The 19,896-nt window shown below is 46.4% G+C and overlaps 1 protein-coding gene across 2 annotated transcripts in view; it reads right to left on the bottom strand.

Annotated features, from left to right (window-relative positions):
- LOC119977893 overlaps positions 1–19,896 on the bottom strand; it is a 164,686-nt gene that overhangs the window by 65,493 nt on the left and 79,297 nt on the right. For both annotated transcript variants that reach the window (XM_038819181.1, XM_038819180.1), the window contains exon 4: positions 14,114–14,261. In XM_038819181.1, coding sequence (XP_038675109.1) covers positions 14,114–14,261 — 148 coding nt within the window. The remainder of the gene's footprint in view (positions 1–14,113; positions 14,262–19,896) is intronic.

The raw sequence follows: 19,896 nt of genomic DNA, 5'->3' as shown, positions 1-19,896 counted from the left end.
GTTCTGTGTTGTACTGTTCTATGTTCTATGTTCTATGTCATCGTTCGTGAAAGCCGTTTTGCTTGTTTGTTCTGTAGCATAGAACATAGAACATAGAACAGTACAGTACAGCACAGAACAGGCCCTTCGGCCCTCAATGTTGTGCCGAGCCATGATCACCCCACTCAAACCCATGTATCCACCCTATACCCGTAACCGAACAACCCCCCCCCTTAACCTTACTTTTATTAGGACACTACGGGCAATTTAGCATGGCCAATCCACCTAACCCGCACATCTTTGGACTGTGGAAGGAAACCGGAGCACCCGGAGGAAACCCACGCACACAGGGGGAGGACGTGCAGACTCCACACAGACAGTGACCCAGCCGGGAATCGAACCTGGGACCCTGGAGCTGTGAAGCATTTATGCTAACCACCATGCTACCGTGCTACATACAGAATCAATACCACAAACACAGGAAAAAGTCGAGGTCAAACAACGGTGCGACACAGAAAGCTACCCGCAATCAAATGGAACAGTGGAAAAAGGTGTCCACATCATTAAATGACTCATCAGCAAAGCAGCCGAGCAGATGTGAATTTGTGAGATTCTTTATCATGCCATGGCATGTTTGTAGTCTTGTCATTGTTTCGCAGTGTGCTGTGGCATTATCCTTCACGTGCCATGTTGTACAGGTCATTGTTTCATTGTTGTTGTTTCTGTCGTTTCTGTCTTGTTTTCGTTGTCGTACTTGTCGTTTTTGTCGTTTCTGTCTTTGTTGTTTTCGTTGGCATTCTTGTTGTTGTTGTTCTTTTTGTCGCGCTTGTTGATTCTGTTTTCGTTGTTTTCACTTTTATTCTTGTTCTTTTTCTTGTCATGCTTGTTGTTTCTGGGATGCTGCTTGTTGCTTTTGTTGTTGCTGTTGTTGTTCTTGTTTCTGCTGTGCTTCTTGCATTTTTTGTTGTTCTTGTTGCGCTCAATGAGTGTGCCATGTGGATGATTTGAATCATTGTCACAGTTATTGGTGACAGTGTCCTTTGTGGTATCTGCTACATTGAGTGTATCTTCTTGAGAATTGTGAGAATGATCTGGTGTTTCATTGATGTTGGTGACATCAGTCATTGTGGTGGATTCGATTCGTCTTCTTTGCTTACTTGGTACTCCTCTTCTAGAGTCATTTCTGGTTTACTTGAATTATCATTGATTTCTTGGTGCTCCTCTTTTGGAGTCATTTCAGGTTCATTTGAATCATCTGTGATCTCTTTGTGCCCCTTTTCTGGAGTCAAAATCTTCAGGATTTCATTTTATGGTGGGTCATAGTGCTCCTTTTCTGGAGTCAAAATCTTCAAGATTTCAATTGACATGGTCTCTCTGGACTCATGGGTGGCCGTCCTCTGATTATTGAGTGCTTCTGTGCAGACGAGCTGAGATATGTCAGTCTCGCTGTGATCCTGCAGATCCTATATGGGAATTGTGATTTCTTCGTCACTTGTCTCACATACAGTGGATAGACATTCAGTGTCTTCATCTGGTGGCTCAAGTAAGTTTGATAGAGCTTCATGGTCTTGTACATGCATGGCGTTCGCTATGGAGTATTTGCTTGCTTCCCTTTTTCAGTCTGTCACCGAGCTCTCTGTGGAGGCTTGCGCCACTCTCTTTGTGGAGTCCTTCATCGCTCTCTCTGTGGAGTTTGCCATCGCTCTCTCTGTGGCGTTTGTCATCGCTCTCTCTGTGGAGTCTGTCATCGCTCTCTCTGTGGAGTCGTCTTCGTCTTGGGTATTGCTGCCATCCAATGCTGTCATCCAATCTGCCATGGCACCATGGTATTGGATTCAGCTACCATGAGTAGAGTCGTATTGAGCTTTTCAACCGTGTTGTTGATGCTGTGATCAGGATCTCCGAATAACTCAGCCATGTCTGAGCAATATTGTGTGTATTGTTCGTTGGACAAATCATTGCTTTCTGTTTTGGAGTTGTGATCATTCTCTTCATGTTCAATGAATAAATCATCTTGTGGTGGAGGCTGGGATCCTTTGTGGTGCATGGACCACTCTCTGTTTCTTGGCATCAGGCCACAGCATAATCCTACACCCATGAGTCGGGATGTCATATAGGATGGGCTGAAGATTCCCCATTCCGAAGAACTCATCGTCGGGGTCTTCACGGCACAACACCTCTAGGTGCGGTTCGGATTTGGTACTGGGGTAGCCATCTCCCAAGATGAAATCTTCATCTGAGTCATAGTCTACAAGGACCATATCATCTTCTAGGGCGGTGCGAACTGCTTGTTCCAGGATGTTGCGAAAGTTATTTTCAACTGCTGGTGTAAATTTGGGCATTGTTCTGTCTTTTGAGGTAAGAAAATTGGATTTTACAGCTTTAAATTTATTTTTGTTTATTTTCGTGCATTTCCCTTTGACATCATGACACTCGTGACGTTATGTGTCGGACTCGATTGCCCATGCGCACACCGAGTTTCTTGTACTGTGCCCTCTTTTCGCAACTGAGCATGTGCGGCTCCTTTCTCAAGATGGCTGTAGCTCAGAACCTCCTACCTCCATCTTCCTCCTATTCAACCCTGCCTCCGCCTCCTGGTGAGTGTTCACGCCATTTTTACTGATTTTGTTTTCTAAATGATGATTCTGTGTTTGTAGAGACTTAAAGTACTTATTTTATTTTTGTTGATAAGCAAATAATTTTTGTATGGCGATTCCTAGAGTTAGATACTTATTTTGTGAAAGTTCTTCCCTCAAATTTTTGTCAGATGGTCCAGAAATTAATTGATTCGTTATCACAGTGTCTCTGAAATCAGCATAATTACAGCCTTGTGGTATTAACTTGAGATTTGTAATAAAATCAGAGATGGGCCCTCCGTTTCTCTGGCAAGAGTTAAATCTTTCCAGCATCTCACCAGATTGACTGTTACAGCGTTTAGCAAATTTTTTGAGTATAATTTCTACTTTGGTGTTGTCTTCACCTTCTAAGTAATTAAAGCAATTATAGATTTCTCTAGCTTCATGCCCTTCTGTTGAGAGTAGTAGGGATATTTTCATTGCGTCAGAGGCAGTGCTGAAATCATTAGCTGTGATAAATATTAACAGCTGTTCAAGCATTTTCCAGTTATAACTTAAATTACCGGTTGTTTCCAGCTGCCATGGAGTTCCAACAAGTTCCATCGAATCAGTTAGTCGTCAAGGATCCATTTGCTGTGAAGTCTTCCACAGTCGAATATCTGGTTTAAGTTTTTTTTTCTCTTGCTGGTGTCTAGCTAGCTTTCTGAAATCACTCCTGGTTTTATATGTTATTCTCTAATTCTGAATAAAGATTGTAGACTTCCAGTCAACACAAATACTTTATTCAATGGGTTTGTTCTGTTTCTAGAGCTTAACTAAATATAATACAGTCAAGAGGTATGATCAGTGAAGCTATGGTAAACTGCCTATGCTGAGCTGTCTCTGTCTGCTGCTGCTCACTAGCCCTGTGCTTCTGAAAGAGGCGGATCCTCCCTTGGGCTGGACCCTTTATACCCGTCTCTGATGCTGCCCTCTAGTGATGCTGTGGTCCCTGGTGTATGTGCAGATGTATGTACAGATGTACAGATCACTACACTCTGCACATCTTTGGGTTGTGGAGGGCACATGCAGACATGTGGGGAATGTGCAAACTAGACATGGATAGTGACCCGGGGCCAGGATCGAAATTGGGTCCTCAGCACCATGAGGCAGCAGGGCTAACGACTGTGCCGTCACTACGGCTAGAGTATGTGTGCAGTTCAGGTCAACACAATATAGGAAGGGTGTGATTGCACTGGAAAGGGTGCAGAGGAGATTCACCAGGAGGTTGTCTGGGCTGAAGTGTTTCAGCTATGAAGAGAGGCTGAATAGACTGGGATTTATTTCCTTAGAGCAGAGAAGGCTGAGGAGGACTTGATCAAAAGTATGAGGGTTAAAAACAGGGTAGATAGGAAGAGACCTTTCCCCTTATTTGAGTGGTGAATAGCCACAGGGAATAGATTTAAGGTAAAAAGGTAAAGAGATTTGGAGGGAATTTGAGGACAAACCTTTTCATCCAAAGGATGGCAGGAACCTGGAATTCACGGCCTAAAAGGGTTGTAGAGGCAGGAAGCCTCACAACATTTAAGAAGCATTTGGATGAGCACTTGAAATACCTTTGCGTTAAAGGCTATGGACCAAGTGCTGGAAAATGGGGTTAGGATAGATAGATGATTGATGGCCGGCAGAGACAGGATGGGCCGAAGGGCTTTTTCTGTGCTGAGAAACTCTATGGCCGGGATTCGCTGACCCCCCGCTGGGTTGGAGAACCCCTGGCGGCGGCAGGATTCCCACCACGCCAGTCGGGGGCCATTGACAGCGGCTACCCCAGCGATTCTCCAGGCCCCAATGGGCCGAGTGGCTGTCCAGTCTTGGCCAGTCCTGCCAGCAGGAATTACTCACCTCATGCAAGGCGGGACCTGGCAGATAAGGGTGTGGGGGCGGTCCTCGGGTAGGCGCGAGGGGATCCGATCCCGGGGGGACCCCACGGTCGGGGCCTACTGATCCTGCGGGCGGGCTGTTTCCACGGGGGCCTTCTTTCCTCCACGCCGGTCCCCTGTAGGGCTCCATCATATTGCCCAGGGACTGGCGTGGAGGAGAGAATACACTGGCCGTTCTGCAAATGCGCGAAATCACGCTGGCCTTTCTGCGCATGCGCAAACTCGCATCAGCAGCGCCAACCAGTCCGGCGTGAAACTAGCCCCTGGAAAATTGGAGAATTCCTTACTTTCAGGGGCTGTTGACACCAGAATGGTTGGTGCCGGTTTTCCCCCCCGGCGTGGGGACATAGTCCCCAGAAGGGAGAATCCCGCCCCTATGAGCTGCAACTTTAATGCATTACTTTGGGAATGCTTTACTGTCAGAGATATTGACCGGAATTCTCCAACTTTGCCTGCGGCTGGGATTCTCCTGTCCAGTTGCAGTGAACAGGGGCATGATTCTCCGGTCGCCAATGCTGAAATCGCATTCTGGGATCGGCCAGAGAATCACAGGTCCCGGCAAAATCGGGGACGACGATGCCCCGCCTACTCCAAAGCGGCTTACTTGTTGCCTGAGGCCCGCCACCCGATGCTCCACCCCTGAGCGGCCGAGTTCCCGACGGTGTCGGTCGCGTGTGGTCTCATCCGTCTGGAACTCGGCATGGCGGCTGTGAACTCAGTCCAGTACTGCAACACTTGGGGGAGGGCCAATCCACTGACAGGGAGGGACTTTATTAGGGGTTAGGGGAACCGGCAATTCTCCAGGCCGTTTATGGAGCTAGAACCAGGTGCTATATGCTGCTGTAATGCTAGCCCCCAGAAAGACGGGAAATTGGTGGCCGTTCTACGCCATTTTTTCTGGCGTAAAACGTCACCGTTCCCACACCGGCGTGGGAACATAGCCCCAGAATCAGAGAATTCAGCCACCAGTTTTGGCTGAGCACCAAAATGTACACTCTTGCTGGCAGCAGTAGTGGGGTGAACTTGGGTCGGAGAGTCCCAGCCACCATCTTTTAGATGTTAAACCAAGGCCCAATGCATCTTCTCAGTTGTCATAAAAATATCCCGCTAAACTATTCAGGATGTGGAGATGCCAGCGTTTGACTGGGGTGAGCACAGTAAGAAGTCTCACAACACCAGGTTAAAGTCCAACAGGTCTTGGGGCAGCACGGTAGCATGGTGGTTAGCATAAATGCTTCACAGCTCCAGGGTCCCAGGTTCGATTCCCGGCTGGGTCACTGTCTGTGCGGAGTCTGCACGTCCTCCCCGTGTGTGCGTGGGTTTCCTCCGGGTGTTCCGGTTTCCTCCCACAGTCCAAAGATGTGCGGGTTAGGTGGATTGGCCATGCTAAATTGCCCGTAGTGTCCTTAAAAAAAAGTAAGGTTAAGGGGGGGGTTGTTGGGTTACGGGTATAGGGTGGATACGTGGGTTTGAGTAGGGTGATCATGGCTCGGCTCAACATCGAGGGCCGAAGGGCCTGTTCTGTGCTGTACTGTTCTAAAGTCCAACAGGTTTGTTTCGAATCACTAGCTTTTGGTGCACTGCTCCTTCCTCAGGTGAATCTGAAGAAGGAACAGTGCTCCGAAAGCTAGTGTTTGAAAAAAACATGTTGGACTTTAACCTGGTGTTGTAAGACTTCTTACTTGGTTCAAACATAGACAAACCAGCTGAACTCAAGAGTTGAGGTGCGAGTAGAGTGACTGCCCTTGACATCAAGGCTGCATTTGATCAAGTATGGAGATGCTAGTCTTGGATTAGTGTGGGCACAGTAAGAAGTTAGAAAGTCCTTTGGGATGTCCTGAAGACATGAAAGGTGCTTCAGAAATGCAAATCTTTTCATCTTTAATTCCTTCCTCATTACTCAGCTTTTTGACACCTGGGATTCTTCTCTTTATTTTGTGCAGGACTTGAATAATTAATTTGTTTTTTTTGGGCCAGAGCACAATTCCCTTTGACACTGTTTACTGGTAGTTCCACACTCAAATGGCTCATCCCAACAGGTTTAGGCTGAACATAAAATTTAGAGCACAGACTTTCCAGCAACAGTTAGGAAGGCTGCTGTATCGATAAATTATTTTGCCAGAAAGTAGCACAATGCATATTCAACTGATAATATTCACAGCCCATTGATTTTTTTCTGCCTTTTCATCACAATTTTGGTAAACCATAAGTCATTCTATTTTGCAAAAACAAAGCAAAAGATGAGCGGAACTTTTTTGGATACTTCGGCACAAGAACCACAGTAGTACCAGAGGGAGGCCGTCGTGGAAACGCTGATCCCGGCGGCACGGTTCTAACCTGCTCTCAGCTGGCAGGAACGTAGCGTTGAAGGGTCCAGCGGTGGCCTGTGTGGGGAGAGAGGGGCTCCGATCCGGGGGCGGGGGGGCCTCCGACGTGGCCTGGCCCACGATCGGGGCCCGCCGATCGGCGAGCTGGCATCGAGTCTGTTCCGCCATTCAATCATGGCTGATATTTTCTCATCCCCATTCTCCTGCCTTCTCCCCATAACCCCTGATCCCCTTATTAATCAAGAGTTTCATAGAACATAGAAAATAGAATGATACAGCGCAGTACAGGCCCTTCGGCCCTCGATGTTGCACCGGCATGGAAAAAATGTAAAGGCCATCTAACCTACACTATGCCCTTATCATCCATATGCTTATCCAATAAATTTTTAAATGCCCTCAATGTTGGCGTGTTCACTACTGTTGCAGGTAGGGCATTCCACGGCCTCACCACTCTTTGCGTAAAAAACCCACCTCTGACCTCTGTCCTATATCTATTACCCCTCAATTTAAGGCTATGTCCCCTCGTGCTAGCCACCTCCATCCGCGGGAGAAGGCTCTCGCTGTCCACCCTATCTAACCCTCTGATCATTTTGTATGCCTCTATTAAGTCACCTCTTAACCTTCTTCTCTCTAACGAAAACAACCTCAAGTCCATCAGCCTTTGCTCATAAGATTTTCCCTCCATACCAGGCAACATCCTGGTAAATCTCCTCTGCACCCGTTCCAAATTCTTTCCAAAGTGAATCACCTCACACTTCTCCACATTAAACTCCATTTGCCACCTCTCAGCCCAGCTCTGCAGCTTATCTATGTCCCTCTGTAACCTGCAACATCCTTCCGCACTGTCTACAACTCCACCGACTTTAGTGTCGTCTGCAAATTTACTCACCCATCCTTCTGTGCCCTCCTCTAGGTCATTTATAAAAATGACAAACAGCAACGGCCCCAGAACAGATCCTTGTGGTACGCCACTCGTAACTGAACTCCATTCTGAACATTTCCCATCAACTACCACTCTCTGTCTTCTTTCAACTAGCCAATTTCTGATCCACATCTCTAAATCACCCTCAATCCCCAGCCTCCGTATTTTCTGCAATAGCCGACCATGGGGAACCTTATCAAACGCTTTACTGAAATCCATATACACCACATCAACTGCTCTACCCTCGTCTACCTGTTCAGTCACCTTCTCAAAGAACTCGATAAGGTTTGTGAGGCATGACCTACCCTTCACAAAACCATGCTGACTGTCCCTAATCATATTATTCCTATCTAGATGATTATAAATCGTATCTTTTATAATCCTCTCCAAGACTTTACCCACCACAGACGTTAGGCTCACTGGCCTATAGTTACCGGGGTTATCTCTACTCCCCTTCTTGAACAAAGGGATCACGTTTGCTATCCTCCAGTCCTCTGGCACTATTCCTGTAGCCAATGATGACCTAAAAATCAAAGCCAAAGGCTCAGCAATCTCTTCCCTGGCTTCCCAGGGAATCCTAGGATAAATCCCATCCGGCCCCGGGGACTTATCTATTTTCACCTTGTCCAGAATTGCCAACACTTCTTCCCTACGCACCTCAATGCCATCTATTCTAATAGCCTGGGTCTCAGCATTCTCCTCCACAATATTATCTTTTTCTTGAGTGAATACTGACGAAAAATATTCATTTAGTATCTCGCTTATCTCCTCAGCCTCCACACACAACTTCCCACCACTGTCCTTGACTGGCCCTACTCTTACCCTAGTCATTCTTTTATTCCTGACATACCTATAGAAAGCTTTTGGGTTTTCCTTGATCCTACCTGCCAAAGACTTCTCATGTCCCCTCCTTGCTCGTCTCAGCTCTCTCTTTAGATCCTTCCTCGCTTCCTTGTAACTATCAAGCGCCCCAACTGAAACTTCACGCCTCATCTTCACATAGGCCTCCTTCTTCCTCTTAACAAGAGATTCCACTTCTTTGGTAAACCACGGTTCCCTCGTTCGACCCCTTCCTCCCTGCCTGACTGGTACGTACTTATCAAGAACATGCAATAGCTGTTCCTTGAACAAGCTCCACATATCCAGTGTGCCCAACCCTTGCAGCCTACTTCTCCAACCAACACATCCTAAGTCATGTCTAATGGCATCATAATTGCCCTTCCCCCAGCTATAACTCTTGCCCTGCGGGGTATACTTATCCCTTTCCATCACTAACGTAAAGGTCACCGAATTGTGGTCACTGTTTCCAAAGTGCTCACCTACCTCCAGATCTAACACCTGGCCTGGTTCATTACCCAAAACCAAATCCAATGTGGCCTCGCCTCTTGTTGGCCTGTCAACATATTGTGTCAGAAAACCCTCCTGCACACATTGTACAAAGAATGACCCATCTAATGTACTCGAACTATATCTTTTCCAGTCAATATTTGGAAAGTTAAAGTCTCCCATAACAACTACCCTGTTACTTTCGCTCTTTTCCAGAATCATCTTCGCCATCCTTTCCTCTACATCCCTAGAACTATTAGGTGGCCTATAGAAAACTCCCAACAGGGTGGCCTCTCCTTTCCTGTTTCTAACCTCAGCCCATACTACCTCAGAAGAAGAGTCCCCATCTAGCATCCTTTCCGCCACCGTAATACTGTCCTTGACTAGCAGCGCCACACCTCCCCCTCTTTTGCCCCCTTCTCTGAACTTACTAAAACACCTAAACCCCGGAACCTGCAACAACCATTCCTGTCTCTGCTCTATCCATGTCTCTGAAATGGCCACAACATCGAAGTCCCAGGTACCAACCCATGCTGCCAGTTCCCCTACCTTATTTTGTTCAGTTTCTATGTTTCTATGTACCCTGGAGGGGGTTGCAGGCTGGTGGGTGGCCAGGGGGTGAGTGAGGGGGTGGGGGTGGGATGCAGTGTCCGTGCCCGTGGCCAGTCCCCTCCCTCCACCACCCCACCCCGCCCCTTCCAGTTGGTAAACGTGGAGGCAATCAGAGCATCCCGTGCACGTTGGCCCTGGCACACACAGAGCATAGAAGATTACAGCGCAGTACGGGCCCTTCGGCCCTTGAGGTTGCGCCGACCCGTGAACCCGTGAAAGCCTATCTGACCTACACTATTCCATTTTCATCCATATGTCTATCCAGTGACCACTTAAATGCCCTTAAAGTTGGCGAGTCTACTACTGTTGCAGGCAGGGCGTTTCACACCCCTACTACTCTCTGAGTAAAAAAACTGCCTCTGACATCTGTCCTATATCTACCACCCCTCAATTTAAAGCTATGTCCCCTCGTGTTGGTCATCACCATCCGAGGAAAAAGACTCTCACTGTCCACCCTATCTAACCCTCTGACTATCTTATATGTCTCTATTAAGTCACCTCTCAGCATTCTCCTCTCTAACGAAAACAACCTCAAGTCCCTGAGCCTTTCCTCGTAAGACCTTCCCTCCATACCAGGCAACATCCTAGTAAATCTCCTCTCAACCCTTTCCAAAGCTTCCACATCCTTCCTATAATGTGGTGACCAGAACTGCACGCAGTACTCCAGGTGCGGCCGCACCAGAGTTATGTACAGCTGCAGCATGACCTCGTGGCTCCGAAACTCAATCCCCCTACTGATAAAGGCTAGCACACCATATGCCTTCTTAACAGCAAAATCCAGACTTTCAAACAGGCACATCTGATAAGCATAGCACTCATTTTCACACTTTCACCAAACTTACTCCCATTTACTCTTATTCTGAAGTAAGTTTTATTCAAATACAAAAACCATAGTCACACTCAATGCTTCGACAAACACAGCTGATTCCATGGAGCAGATTTTAACCTGTTTGACAAAACAGATGGTCAGCAAGCTGAGAATGGGGATTGCTGGGGAACAGTTAATATATTTCATCCATTTGTACCTCAACATTTCAATTAGCACTCTACGGAGGTCATAGAAACACAATGGCCGGGATTCTCCGCCGGCATGATTCTCAGTTATGCCGGGGCCCGGGAGTTTCCTGATGGTATGGGACTGCCCCACAATGGGAAACCCCATTGACTGGCTGGTGGAACAGAGAATCCCGCCGACTGGTCGGGGCAGAAATGTGGGTCGGCGGGGCAGTGAATCCTGCCCCACATGTGTATTAAAATGTGGCCTCATTGAAGCAGGCCGGTGTTCCAGCTGCTCTAGAAGTATCATAGTAAATGGGATATTAGACCATCAGACCACAAGACAGAGGAGCAGAATGAGGCCACTCAGCCCATCGAGTCTGCTCCGCCATTCAATCATTCCTGATATTTTTCTCATCCACATTCTCCTACCTTCTCCCCATAACCCCTGATCCCCTCATTAATCAAGAACCTATCTATCTCTGTCTTCAAGACTCAGTCATTTGGCCTCCACAGCCTTCTGCAGCAAAGAGTTCCACAGATTCACCACGCTCTGGCTGAAGAAATACCTCCTCATCTCTGTTTTATAGGATCGTCCCTTTAGTCTGACATTGTGTACTCTGCTTCTAGTTTCTCCTACAAGTGGAAACAACATCTCCACTTCCACTCTATCCAGGCCTCGCAGTATCCTGTAAGTTTCAATCAGATCATCTCTCATTCTTGTCAACTCCAACGAGTATAGGCCCAGAGTCCTCAACTGTTCCTCATATGACAGGTTCTTCATTCCAGGGACCATTCTACTTAATCCCATTTTCAGGCTTGTTTAATGTGTACTACAGTTAAATGGCCACAAGTTTCTGAGAAAGATTAGCATTACTTGGAACGTTTGTACAAGGAAGTAAACTGAATTGAATTCAATAATTAACAGGTTAACTTCTGATGTAACTATTTTCACAATTCAAATGTGCAATAACTGTGTGATGATTAATTATTTGCCAATTATTGATATAATTGACCTGCATCAGTTTGAAAGAAACAGTGAATCTATACACCTCTTTATTGTCCCTCTTTTACACACAAAAACACACACACACATATGTGTACATACATACGTACAACAGGAAGGGAGGAATGGGGAAAAAATAGTACCTAATTTTCATCTCCCGAGCTGGATTTTGTTTCTAGCTCCAGGATAATGTGTGGATGTGGCTCCTGCTTTCCTTTCACACTCTGCTAAAGGTCCAGACCAATTTTCCTGAATTGGGATTCACTGACCGTGCAAGGTGTGCTCCCAGCTGGACTTCTGTCATCAACTTGAATCCTGCTGGGGCAGTAGGCAAACTCAACTAGTGTAGCAGCAGCGGCATTAGAAGCTCCAAGGAAGTTATAGAAGCATAAGAGCCCTTGAAGAAGGGAGGATATGCAGTTTGTGAGCCTTAGTTGAGACTAAGATTTCCAGAAGTAAATGTCTAGAGATCATATTAGACAGAGATCAGGCCCCTGTGAGGTTCTCTCCCTCTCATCTTTAAGAGTATAAATGGCGCTAAATAAGGAGCTCCTGTGGAACACAAGTATAGTTTATTGACAAGGGGGAAATGGATGGCCAATTGCAATCCAGACTTTCCTGAATCCTTTGCTGTGAATATGGCAGCTAGCCAGAACACTGAAATTCAATCCCCTCTGGTATTTAGTAGCAGGATGTGGGTCAACATCCTTGATTCTCCACATACCAAGTCGCTAATCTTGCTCATCTTATCAGAAAAGGTGGAGTGGATCAATTAATCATCAACTCCTATCGGCTTTCCTGATGGTCTGAAAATTAGCCTCTGATGTATTGGATCTTCAATGTGGCATCTTGGCACAGTGGTTAGCACCGCTGCCTCACAGCGCCAGGGAGCCGGGTTTCATAAAGGCCTTGGGTGATTGTCTGTGTGGAGTTTGCACATTCTCTCCGTGTCTGCATGGGTTTCCTCCGGGTGCTCCGGTTTCTTCCCATAGCCCAAAGATGTGAAGTTGCAGGGAATGGGTGGGGAGTGGGCCTAGGTAGGGTGCTCTTGGTAGGGTCGGTGCAGACATGATGGGCCAAATGGCCTCCTTCTGCACTGCAGGGATTCTGTGGATTCTATGCAAATTCAGGAGATCATTGGGAAAATGAATTATCTCTTGGAGGTGCTCTCTCTCTCTCTTTCTCACTCTCTCTTGGCCTCCACTTTTGAATAGTTTATTTCGAACATACAAGGCAGGGGTTTATGGGGGTTAAGACTGCGATTTGTATTGAGGTCGGCAGAACAACTTTTTAATTACTGAAAACTACTTAAGATAATACCACTCGGGCCTTTTCACAGTAACTTCATTGAAACCTGCTTGAAGCCTACCAGGGGCTGGTTTAGCACAGGGCTAAATCGCTGGCTTTGAAAGCAGACCAAGGCAGGCCAGCAGCACGGTTCAATTCCCGTACCAGCCTCCCCGAACAGGAGCCGGAATGTGGCGACTAGGGGCTTTTCACAGTAACTTAATTTCATAGAATTTACAGTGCAGAAGGAGGCCATTCAGTTCATCGAGTCTGCACCGGCTCTTGGAAAGAGCACCCTACCCAAGGTCAACACCTCCACCCTATCCCCATAACCCAGTAACCCCACCAACCCCACCCAACACTAAGGGCAATTTTGGACACTAAGGGCAATTTAACATGGCCAACCCACATAACCTGCACATCTTTGGACTGTGGTAGGAAACTGGAGCACCCGGAGAAAACCCACGCACACGGGGGAGGATGTGCAGACTCCACACAGACAGTGACCCAAGCCGGAATCGAACCCTGGACCCTGGAGCTGTGAAGCAATTGTGCTAATCACAATGCTACCGTGCTGCCCAACTTGTGACAATAAGCGATTTTCATTCATTTTCATTTTTCATTTTGTGACAGTAAGCAATTTATTATTATATTATTATTATTACTGTGAAGTTTGGTTTTAATTTAGCAATGTAAGAAATTACTTATAGGTAAATAAGGGATCAGCAGAAAATAAATCCGCATTTGCGTGGCAGAATATATAATCTATAGCTGCACAGAATACAAAAGGCTCCGCTCCACAATACCACTATGTTTCACCAGAGGCTGAATCTGAGTGTCATATGTGTTGTTAATGCTTAGTCAAAAGCAGCAGGACACATTAACCCCCAGTAAATATTGATTGCCACGGTAGTTTGGCACTGATATGTAGTAACAGCACATATTTGCTGTGCAGTGCTCATAGTTTTCAGCCCATTACTTTTAATGGACAGCTGAAGTATTATATTTTTTAAGTATTTAGCTTTCAGTCTGCAAACTACATCATGAATCCTCCATATTGCAAATACGTTTGAACCTTTCTAAGTTCAGTTTTAGTGCGATAACATAAAGTAAAAGTTCATAAATGCACTGCGTAAATGTATCAATTCACTACTTCCACTTACTTTGAACATTCTAAATGAACCTGCTTCACAAAACCAGTTATGTTAAACTGAATGATTTGCTCATGGTCCGCAGTGCTGAAGATACATTTCTTCTTCTTCATCCCTGAAGAACACTGATCTCTCTTTCCAATTTTAATGTCAAAAGGACCTGTGAAAGAAAGGATTCATCAATCACTACCAACACTTCAACCAAACAACAAAGTATGCATGGGTGGATGATAAGCCTTCACATCAGAAAAGCAAGCACAAATCTCTCATTTACTCTAGTCACACACAGTGCCAGCTGGCCCTGCATCATGGAATCTCATTCTGGCAAGAACAAGGACATAGAAATTGCCAGATGACTACTTACCGATGTTCATCAAGGTCAATGTCTATCATACTTGCAGTCACACGTTAGAACAATAAATGTTGTTGACTACTCATGACATTAAATCCCTATTGATAAGTCTGCAACAGACTAATGTGAGATGAGGAAAGCCTCTGTGGTTGAGAGCTTGTGGAACCATAAATTCCACATCATCTGTTTCTCCCAAGCATGTTAAACCACAAGCCATCTCATTTGCATTTGAACCCTTTGTTACTTGATGAGCATCACTGGCAAGGCCAGCATTTATTGCCCATCCCTTATAGCACTTGACCCAAGTGGCTTTCTCGGCCATTTCAGAAGGCAGTTAAGAGTCAACCACATTTCTGTGGATCTGGGGGGGTTCACATATAGGCATGACCAGGTAAGGATTACAAACGTCCTTCCCTAGAGTACATTACTGAACCAGATGGGTTTTTAGAATAATCAATGATATTCTCAGTTATGGTGACTGTCAAACTGAGATTATCTTCCAGATTTATTAACTGAATTCAAATTCCATCGGCTGCCATGGTGGGATTTGAACCCATGTCCTCGGCGCATTAGCCTAGACCTCTGGATTATTAGTCCAGTGTCATAACCACTTTGTTATCATCTTCCCCAGAATAAATTAATGATACCTGTTTCCACCATCTGGACACTATTCCATATATTTGCTCACTGAAATATTTGCACACGACACAGTCATGCACCTCAGGCATTTGGAACATTAGGAGATGGGCAAGTGATGGAAAAGAAGCAGAAAGTCCTTCACTGACGGTGAAACCATCTTCCTTCCCAGCAGATGACACCCAGCAGAATCCTCATGTGCAAGGATTAAGTTTTCAAAGAAAAAATGTTTTCTTCTGTGAGTAGCAACATTAATTCATAGGAAGCACAGAATAATGCCCAATGGTATAGGTTTGTAATGGAGTTCCCCAGGGGTCAGTATTGGGACCTTTGTCTTTCTTGATATGTATTAATGATCTAGATAAGGTGTACAGGGGCCAATTTTCAAAGTATGCAGACCAGAAAAACAGAAGGACAGTGTAGAACTTCAAAAGGACATAGACAGGTTGGTGGAGTCAGCAGACATGTGGCAGATTAAATTCAATCAGGAGAAGTGTGAAGTGATGCATTTTGGTAGGAAGAACATGGAGAAACAACAATAAATAAGGGGTTAAATTCTTTTTTTAGAAAACATTTTAATTTTCACATTTAAACATTCTAAACAACAGAGCGGTCTGACACACGCAACCACATCACAATAATATACCCAACTTCCCCTCGCCCTATCTCCGGACTGCCCGTATATTAGATTCTCTATCCTTATTCTGCAATGTCATGCCTCCCCCCCCCCCCCCCACCCCCCCCCCCCCCGCTACCCCCTCCACCTTCTGCTGACGGTCAGCATTTCCTTAAAGAAGTCGATAAACGGCTGCTACCTCCAAGCGAACCCCTGAATTGAACCTCTTAAGGCGAACTTAATCTTCTCCGGGCTGAGAAGCCCTGCCATGTCGCTGACTCACACCCCTGACTTTGGAGGCTCCAGGTGCCTCCATCCCAGTAAAATCTGTCTCCGGGCCAACAGGGAGGCAAAAGCCAAAATGTCGACCTCTCTCCCCTCCTGGGCCCCCAGATCTTCCGACACCCCAAATATTGTCATCTCTGGACTCGGAGAAGCCCTCCCTTCCAAGACCTCTGACATGGCATCCGCAAGTCCCTGCCAGAATCCCCTCAGCTTCAGACACGCCCAAAACATGTGTACGTGATTTGCCGGGCTTCCCCCACACCGCCCACATCTGTCCTCCACCTCCTCGAAAAACCTACTCATCAGGGCTATAGTCATATGAGCCCTATGGACCATCTTGAACTGGATCAGGCTAAACCTGGCACACGACGAGGATGAATTGAGTCTTCTCAAGGCCTTTTCCCATAGTCTAACTTCCAACAACCCTCCGAACTCTTCCTCCCACTTCCTCTTCACCTCCCCGATTGGGACCCCTTCCCATCCCATCAGTTCTTTATATATTTCCGAGATCCTCCCCTCCCCAACCCCTGTTTTTGAAATTACCTTATCCTGCAATTCCCTTAGAGGGAGGCGAGGGAAGCTTGGAACCTGCCCCAGAGCAAGTCCCGTACCTGTAGGTACCAAAATTCGATCCCACTCGACGGTGCTATGTCTTTTCGTCCGACGTCATTTCGTCCAACGAAACTTCGTCCACGTCTTTTGGTCCAACGTCTTTTTGTCCGCCCGTCTTTTGGTCCAACGTCACTTCGTCCAATTATCCAATTACAAATAGTTTAATTTAGTTTTTCAATGTTACTGCTCAAGGATCCTCTCCACCTATTTCGCCTCTTGAGGTTGAGTTCTGCATTTGTGCTGCTTGATCTCCAGACATTATTACGATAAGCTGCAGGATATTCACCCATGTATGCTCCAGCGTGATGAGAGCCATTGTATCTGATGGAATATTTGATCATTTCAGACCTGTAATGTCAGAACCCACTGCCAACCAGAGGTTTTAATCACTCGACGAAAATCGAGTTTAAATCTGCTTCTTTCAGAACTGCACTCATTATCTAAATCCAATTAGACTCCCACTTATATCTGTGTCTGTCGAAATTGTAGAATATCAAATCATCTTGTCCTCTCCCCATTATTCTCTCTCGGGTACAGTTCTGGAAATCTAACTTTTAGGGAATTTCGGGAATTTACAATTTACATCAATTTTAAGTAATTTCGGGAATTTTAAGTAATTAGTAAACTTTTAGATTTTTTAACTGCATTTTTAGATTTTTTAACTTTTTAACTGCATTTTTCAACTAGCATTTTACTTGCATTTTATCAATTACTTGCATTTTAGCAATTAAATTCACTTGCTGTATTGTACTTTCATTTTGCTGTATTGTACTTGCATTTTATCAATTAAATGGTTTTATTGTACTTGCATTTTGCTGTATTGTACTTGCATTTTAGCAATTAAATTCACTTGCTGTATTGTACTTGCATTTTGCTGTATTGTACTTGCATTTTATCAATTAAATGGTTTTATACGGAGTTAATTTGTAATTGGATAATTGGACGAAGTGACGTTGGACCAAAAGACGGGCGGACAAAAAGACGTTGGACCAAAAGACGTGGACGAAGTGTCGTTGGACGAAGTGACGTCGGACGAAAAGACGCGTGTCGCCACTCGACAACTCAAATTCCTCCTCTAATCTCTCCAGGCTTGGGAAACCCACTTCAATGAAGAGATCACCAAATCTCTCAATCCCTGCCTGCTGCCACCTTCTAAAGCCCCCGTCCAGCCCTCCCGAAACAAAATGGTGGTTTTCACAGATCGGTGGCCACACTCAGGGATGGTGGAGTACAGAGCCGGCGAGAACGGCAGAGGTACCATCAGCAAAGCCTCCAAACTCGTACCCTTACAGGACGCTGCCTCCGCTCGCTCCCACACCGACCCCTACCCATTACCCACTTCCTAACCATCGAGATATTTGCCGCCCAGTAATAATTAATAAAATTCGGAAGAGCCAATCCCTCCAATCTGCGCCCTGCTCAAGAAGGATCTTCTTCACCCTCGGGGCCTTACCAGCCTATGCAAAACCTGAGATCATCACATTCATCTTCCTGAAAAATGCCTTAGTGATAAAAATTGCAAGACATTGAAACACAAATAGCAATCTCGGGAGGGCTGTCACCTTTACAATCGATTGGGCCTCCCAAGCCATCCACGACCTCGTCGTCTATCCTCGGGAACTCCAAACCCCCCCCCCCAAAGAATCACTTCATAGCCTCCTCCCGGCTGGAAGACATTGAAACACAAATAGCAATCTCGGGAGGGCTGTCATCTTTACAATCTGTACCCTCCCTGCTAATGACAGCAGGAGCATGTCCTACCTGCGGAAGTCCCCTTTCATTTGCTCAACTGCCCTGTCCAAATTTAACTTATGGAGCTGTCCCCAGTCCCTTGCCACATGAATCCCGAGGTACCTAAAACTCCTTCCCACCACATTAAACGGTAACTCCCTCAGTCTCCTTTCCTGCTCCCGTGCCTGGATCGTGAACACCTCACTCTTACCCATGTTTAATTTAAAACCCGAAAACCACCCAAATTCCTCCAATATCTCCATAATACTAGCCATCCCCCCAATGGATCTGTTATATAAAGGAGCAAGTCATTTGCATAGAATGAAACCCTATGCTCCAACCCCCCTCTCACTATCCCCCGCCAGATTCGATGACCTATGCGCCATTGCCAAGGGCTCTATGGCCAGGGCAAACAGTAGTGGGAAGAGTGGATACCACTGTCCTGTCCCCTCACAGAAACTGAAATATTCTGACTGGACCCGGATAGTCCTTACATTCGCCACTCGTGCCTGATAGAATAGCCGGACTCAGGCGACAAATCCCTGCCGAACACAAACCTACCCAGGACATCCCACAGGTACTTCCACTCTACCCGACCAAAGGCCTTTTCTGCATCTATGGCTACCACCACCTCAACCTCGTGCAGGCATCATTATCACATTTAACAGCCGTCGAATGTTGGACGTCAGATGACGTCCCTTCACAAACCCCGTCAAGTCCTCCCCTATTACCCCCAGGACACAGTCCTCTAGACGTGCAAGATAGTTGCCAACAATTTCGCATCCACATTTAAAAGAGAGATCGGCCTATACGATCCACAGTTCTCTGGATCCTCATCCCGCTTCAGAATAAGGGAAATCGATGCCTGCAATAACGTTGCGGGGAGCACTGCCAGCCCCCAGGACTCATTAAAAGCCTTTACCAGGAGCAGCCCCAGCAGCCCAGAAAACCTTTTGTAGAACTCAACCGGATATCCAACAGGTCATAGAATTTTTTATAGAATTTACAGTGCAGAAGGAGGCCATTTGGCCCATCGAGTCTGCCGGTAAGAAAGAGCACCCTACCCAAGGGTAACCCAGTAACCCCACCCAACACGGAGGGCAATTTTGGACACTAAGGACAATATAGCATGGCCAATCCACCTAACTTGCACATCTTTGGACTGTGGGAGGAAACCGGAGCACCTGGAGGAAACCCACGCATACACGGGGAGAACATGCAGAGATCGCACAGACAGTGACCCAAGCCGGGAATCGAGCCTGGGACCCTGGAGCTGTGAAGCATTTGTGCTGACCACAATGCTACCGTGCTGCCCTGGAGCCTTACCCGATTGCATCGCCCCCAGTCCGTCTATCACCTCGCCAAGCTCGATTGGGCCTCCCAAGCCATCCACGACCTCCTCGTCTATCCTCAGGAACTCCAACCCCCCCCCCCCCCCCTCTCAAAGAATCGCTTCATACCCTCCTCCCCGGCTGGAGGTTCCGATTTGTATAATCTACTATAAAATTCCTGAAATGTATCATTCATCACCGCCAGATCCACAACCACCTTCCCCACCTAAAT

This window comes from Scyliorhinus canicula, chromosome 14, assembly GCF_902713615.1.
Source record: "Scyliorhinus canicula chromosome 14, sScyCan1.1, whole genome shotgun sequence".
NCBI lineage: Eukaryota > Metazoa > Chordata > Chondrichthyes > Carcharhiniformes > Scyliorhinidae > Scyliorhinus > Scyliorhinus canicula.
The sequence above is the reverse complement of the archived record's forward strand: the minus strand, read 5'-3'. Positions and strand labels throughout refer to the sequence as shown.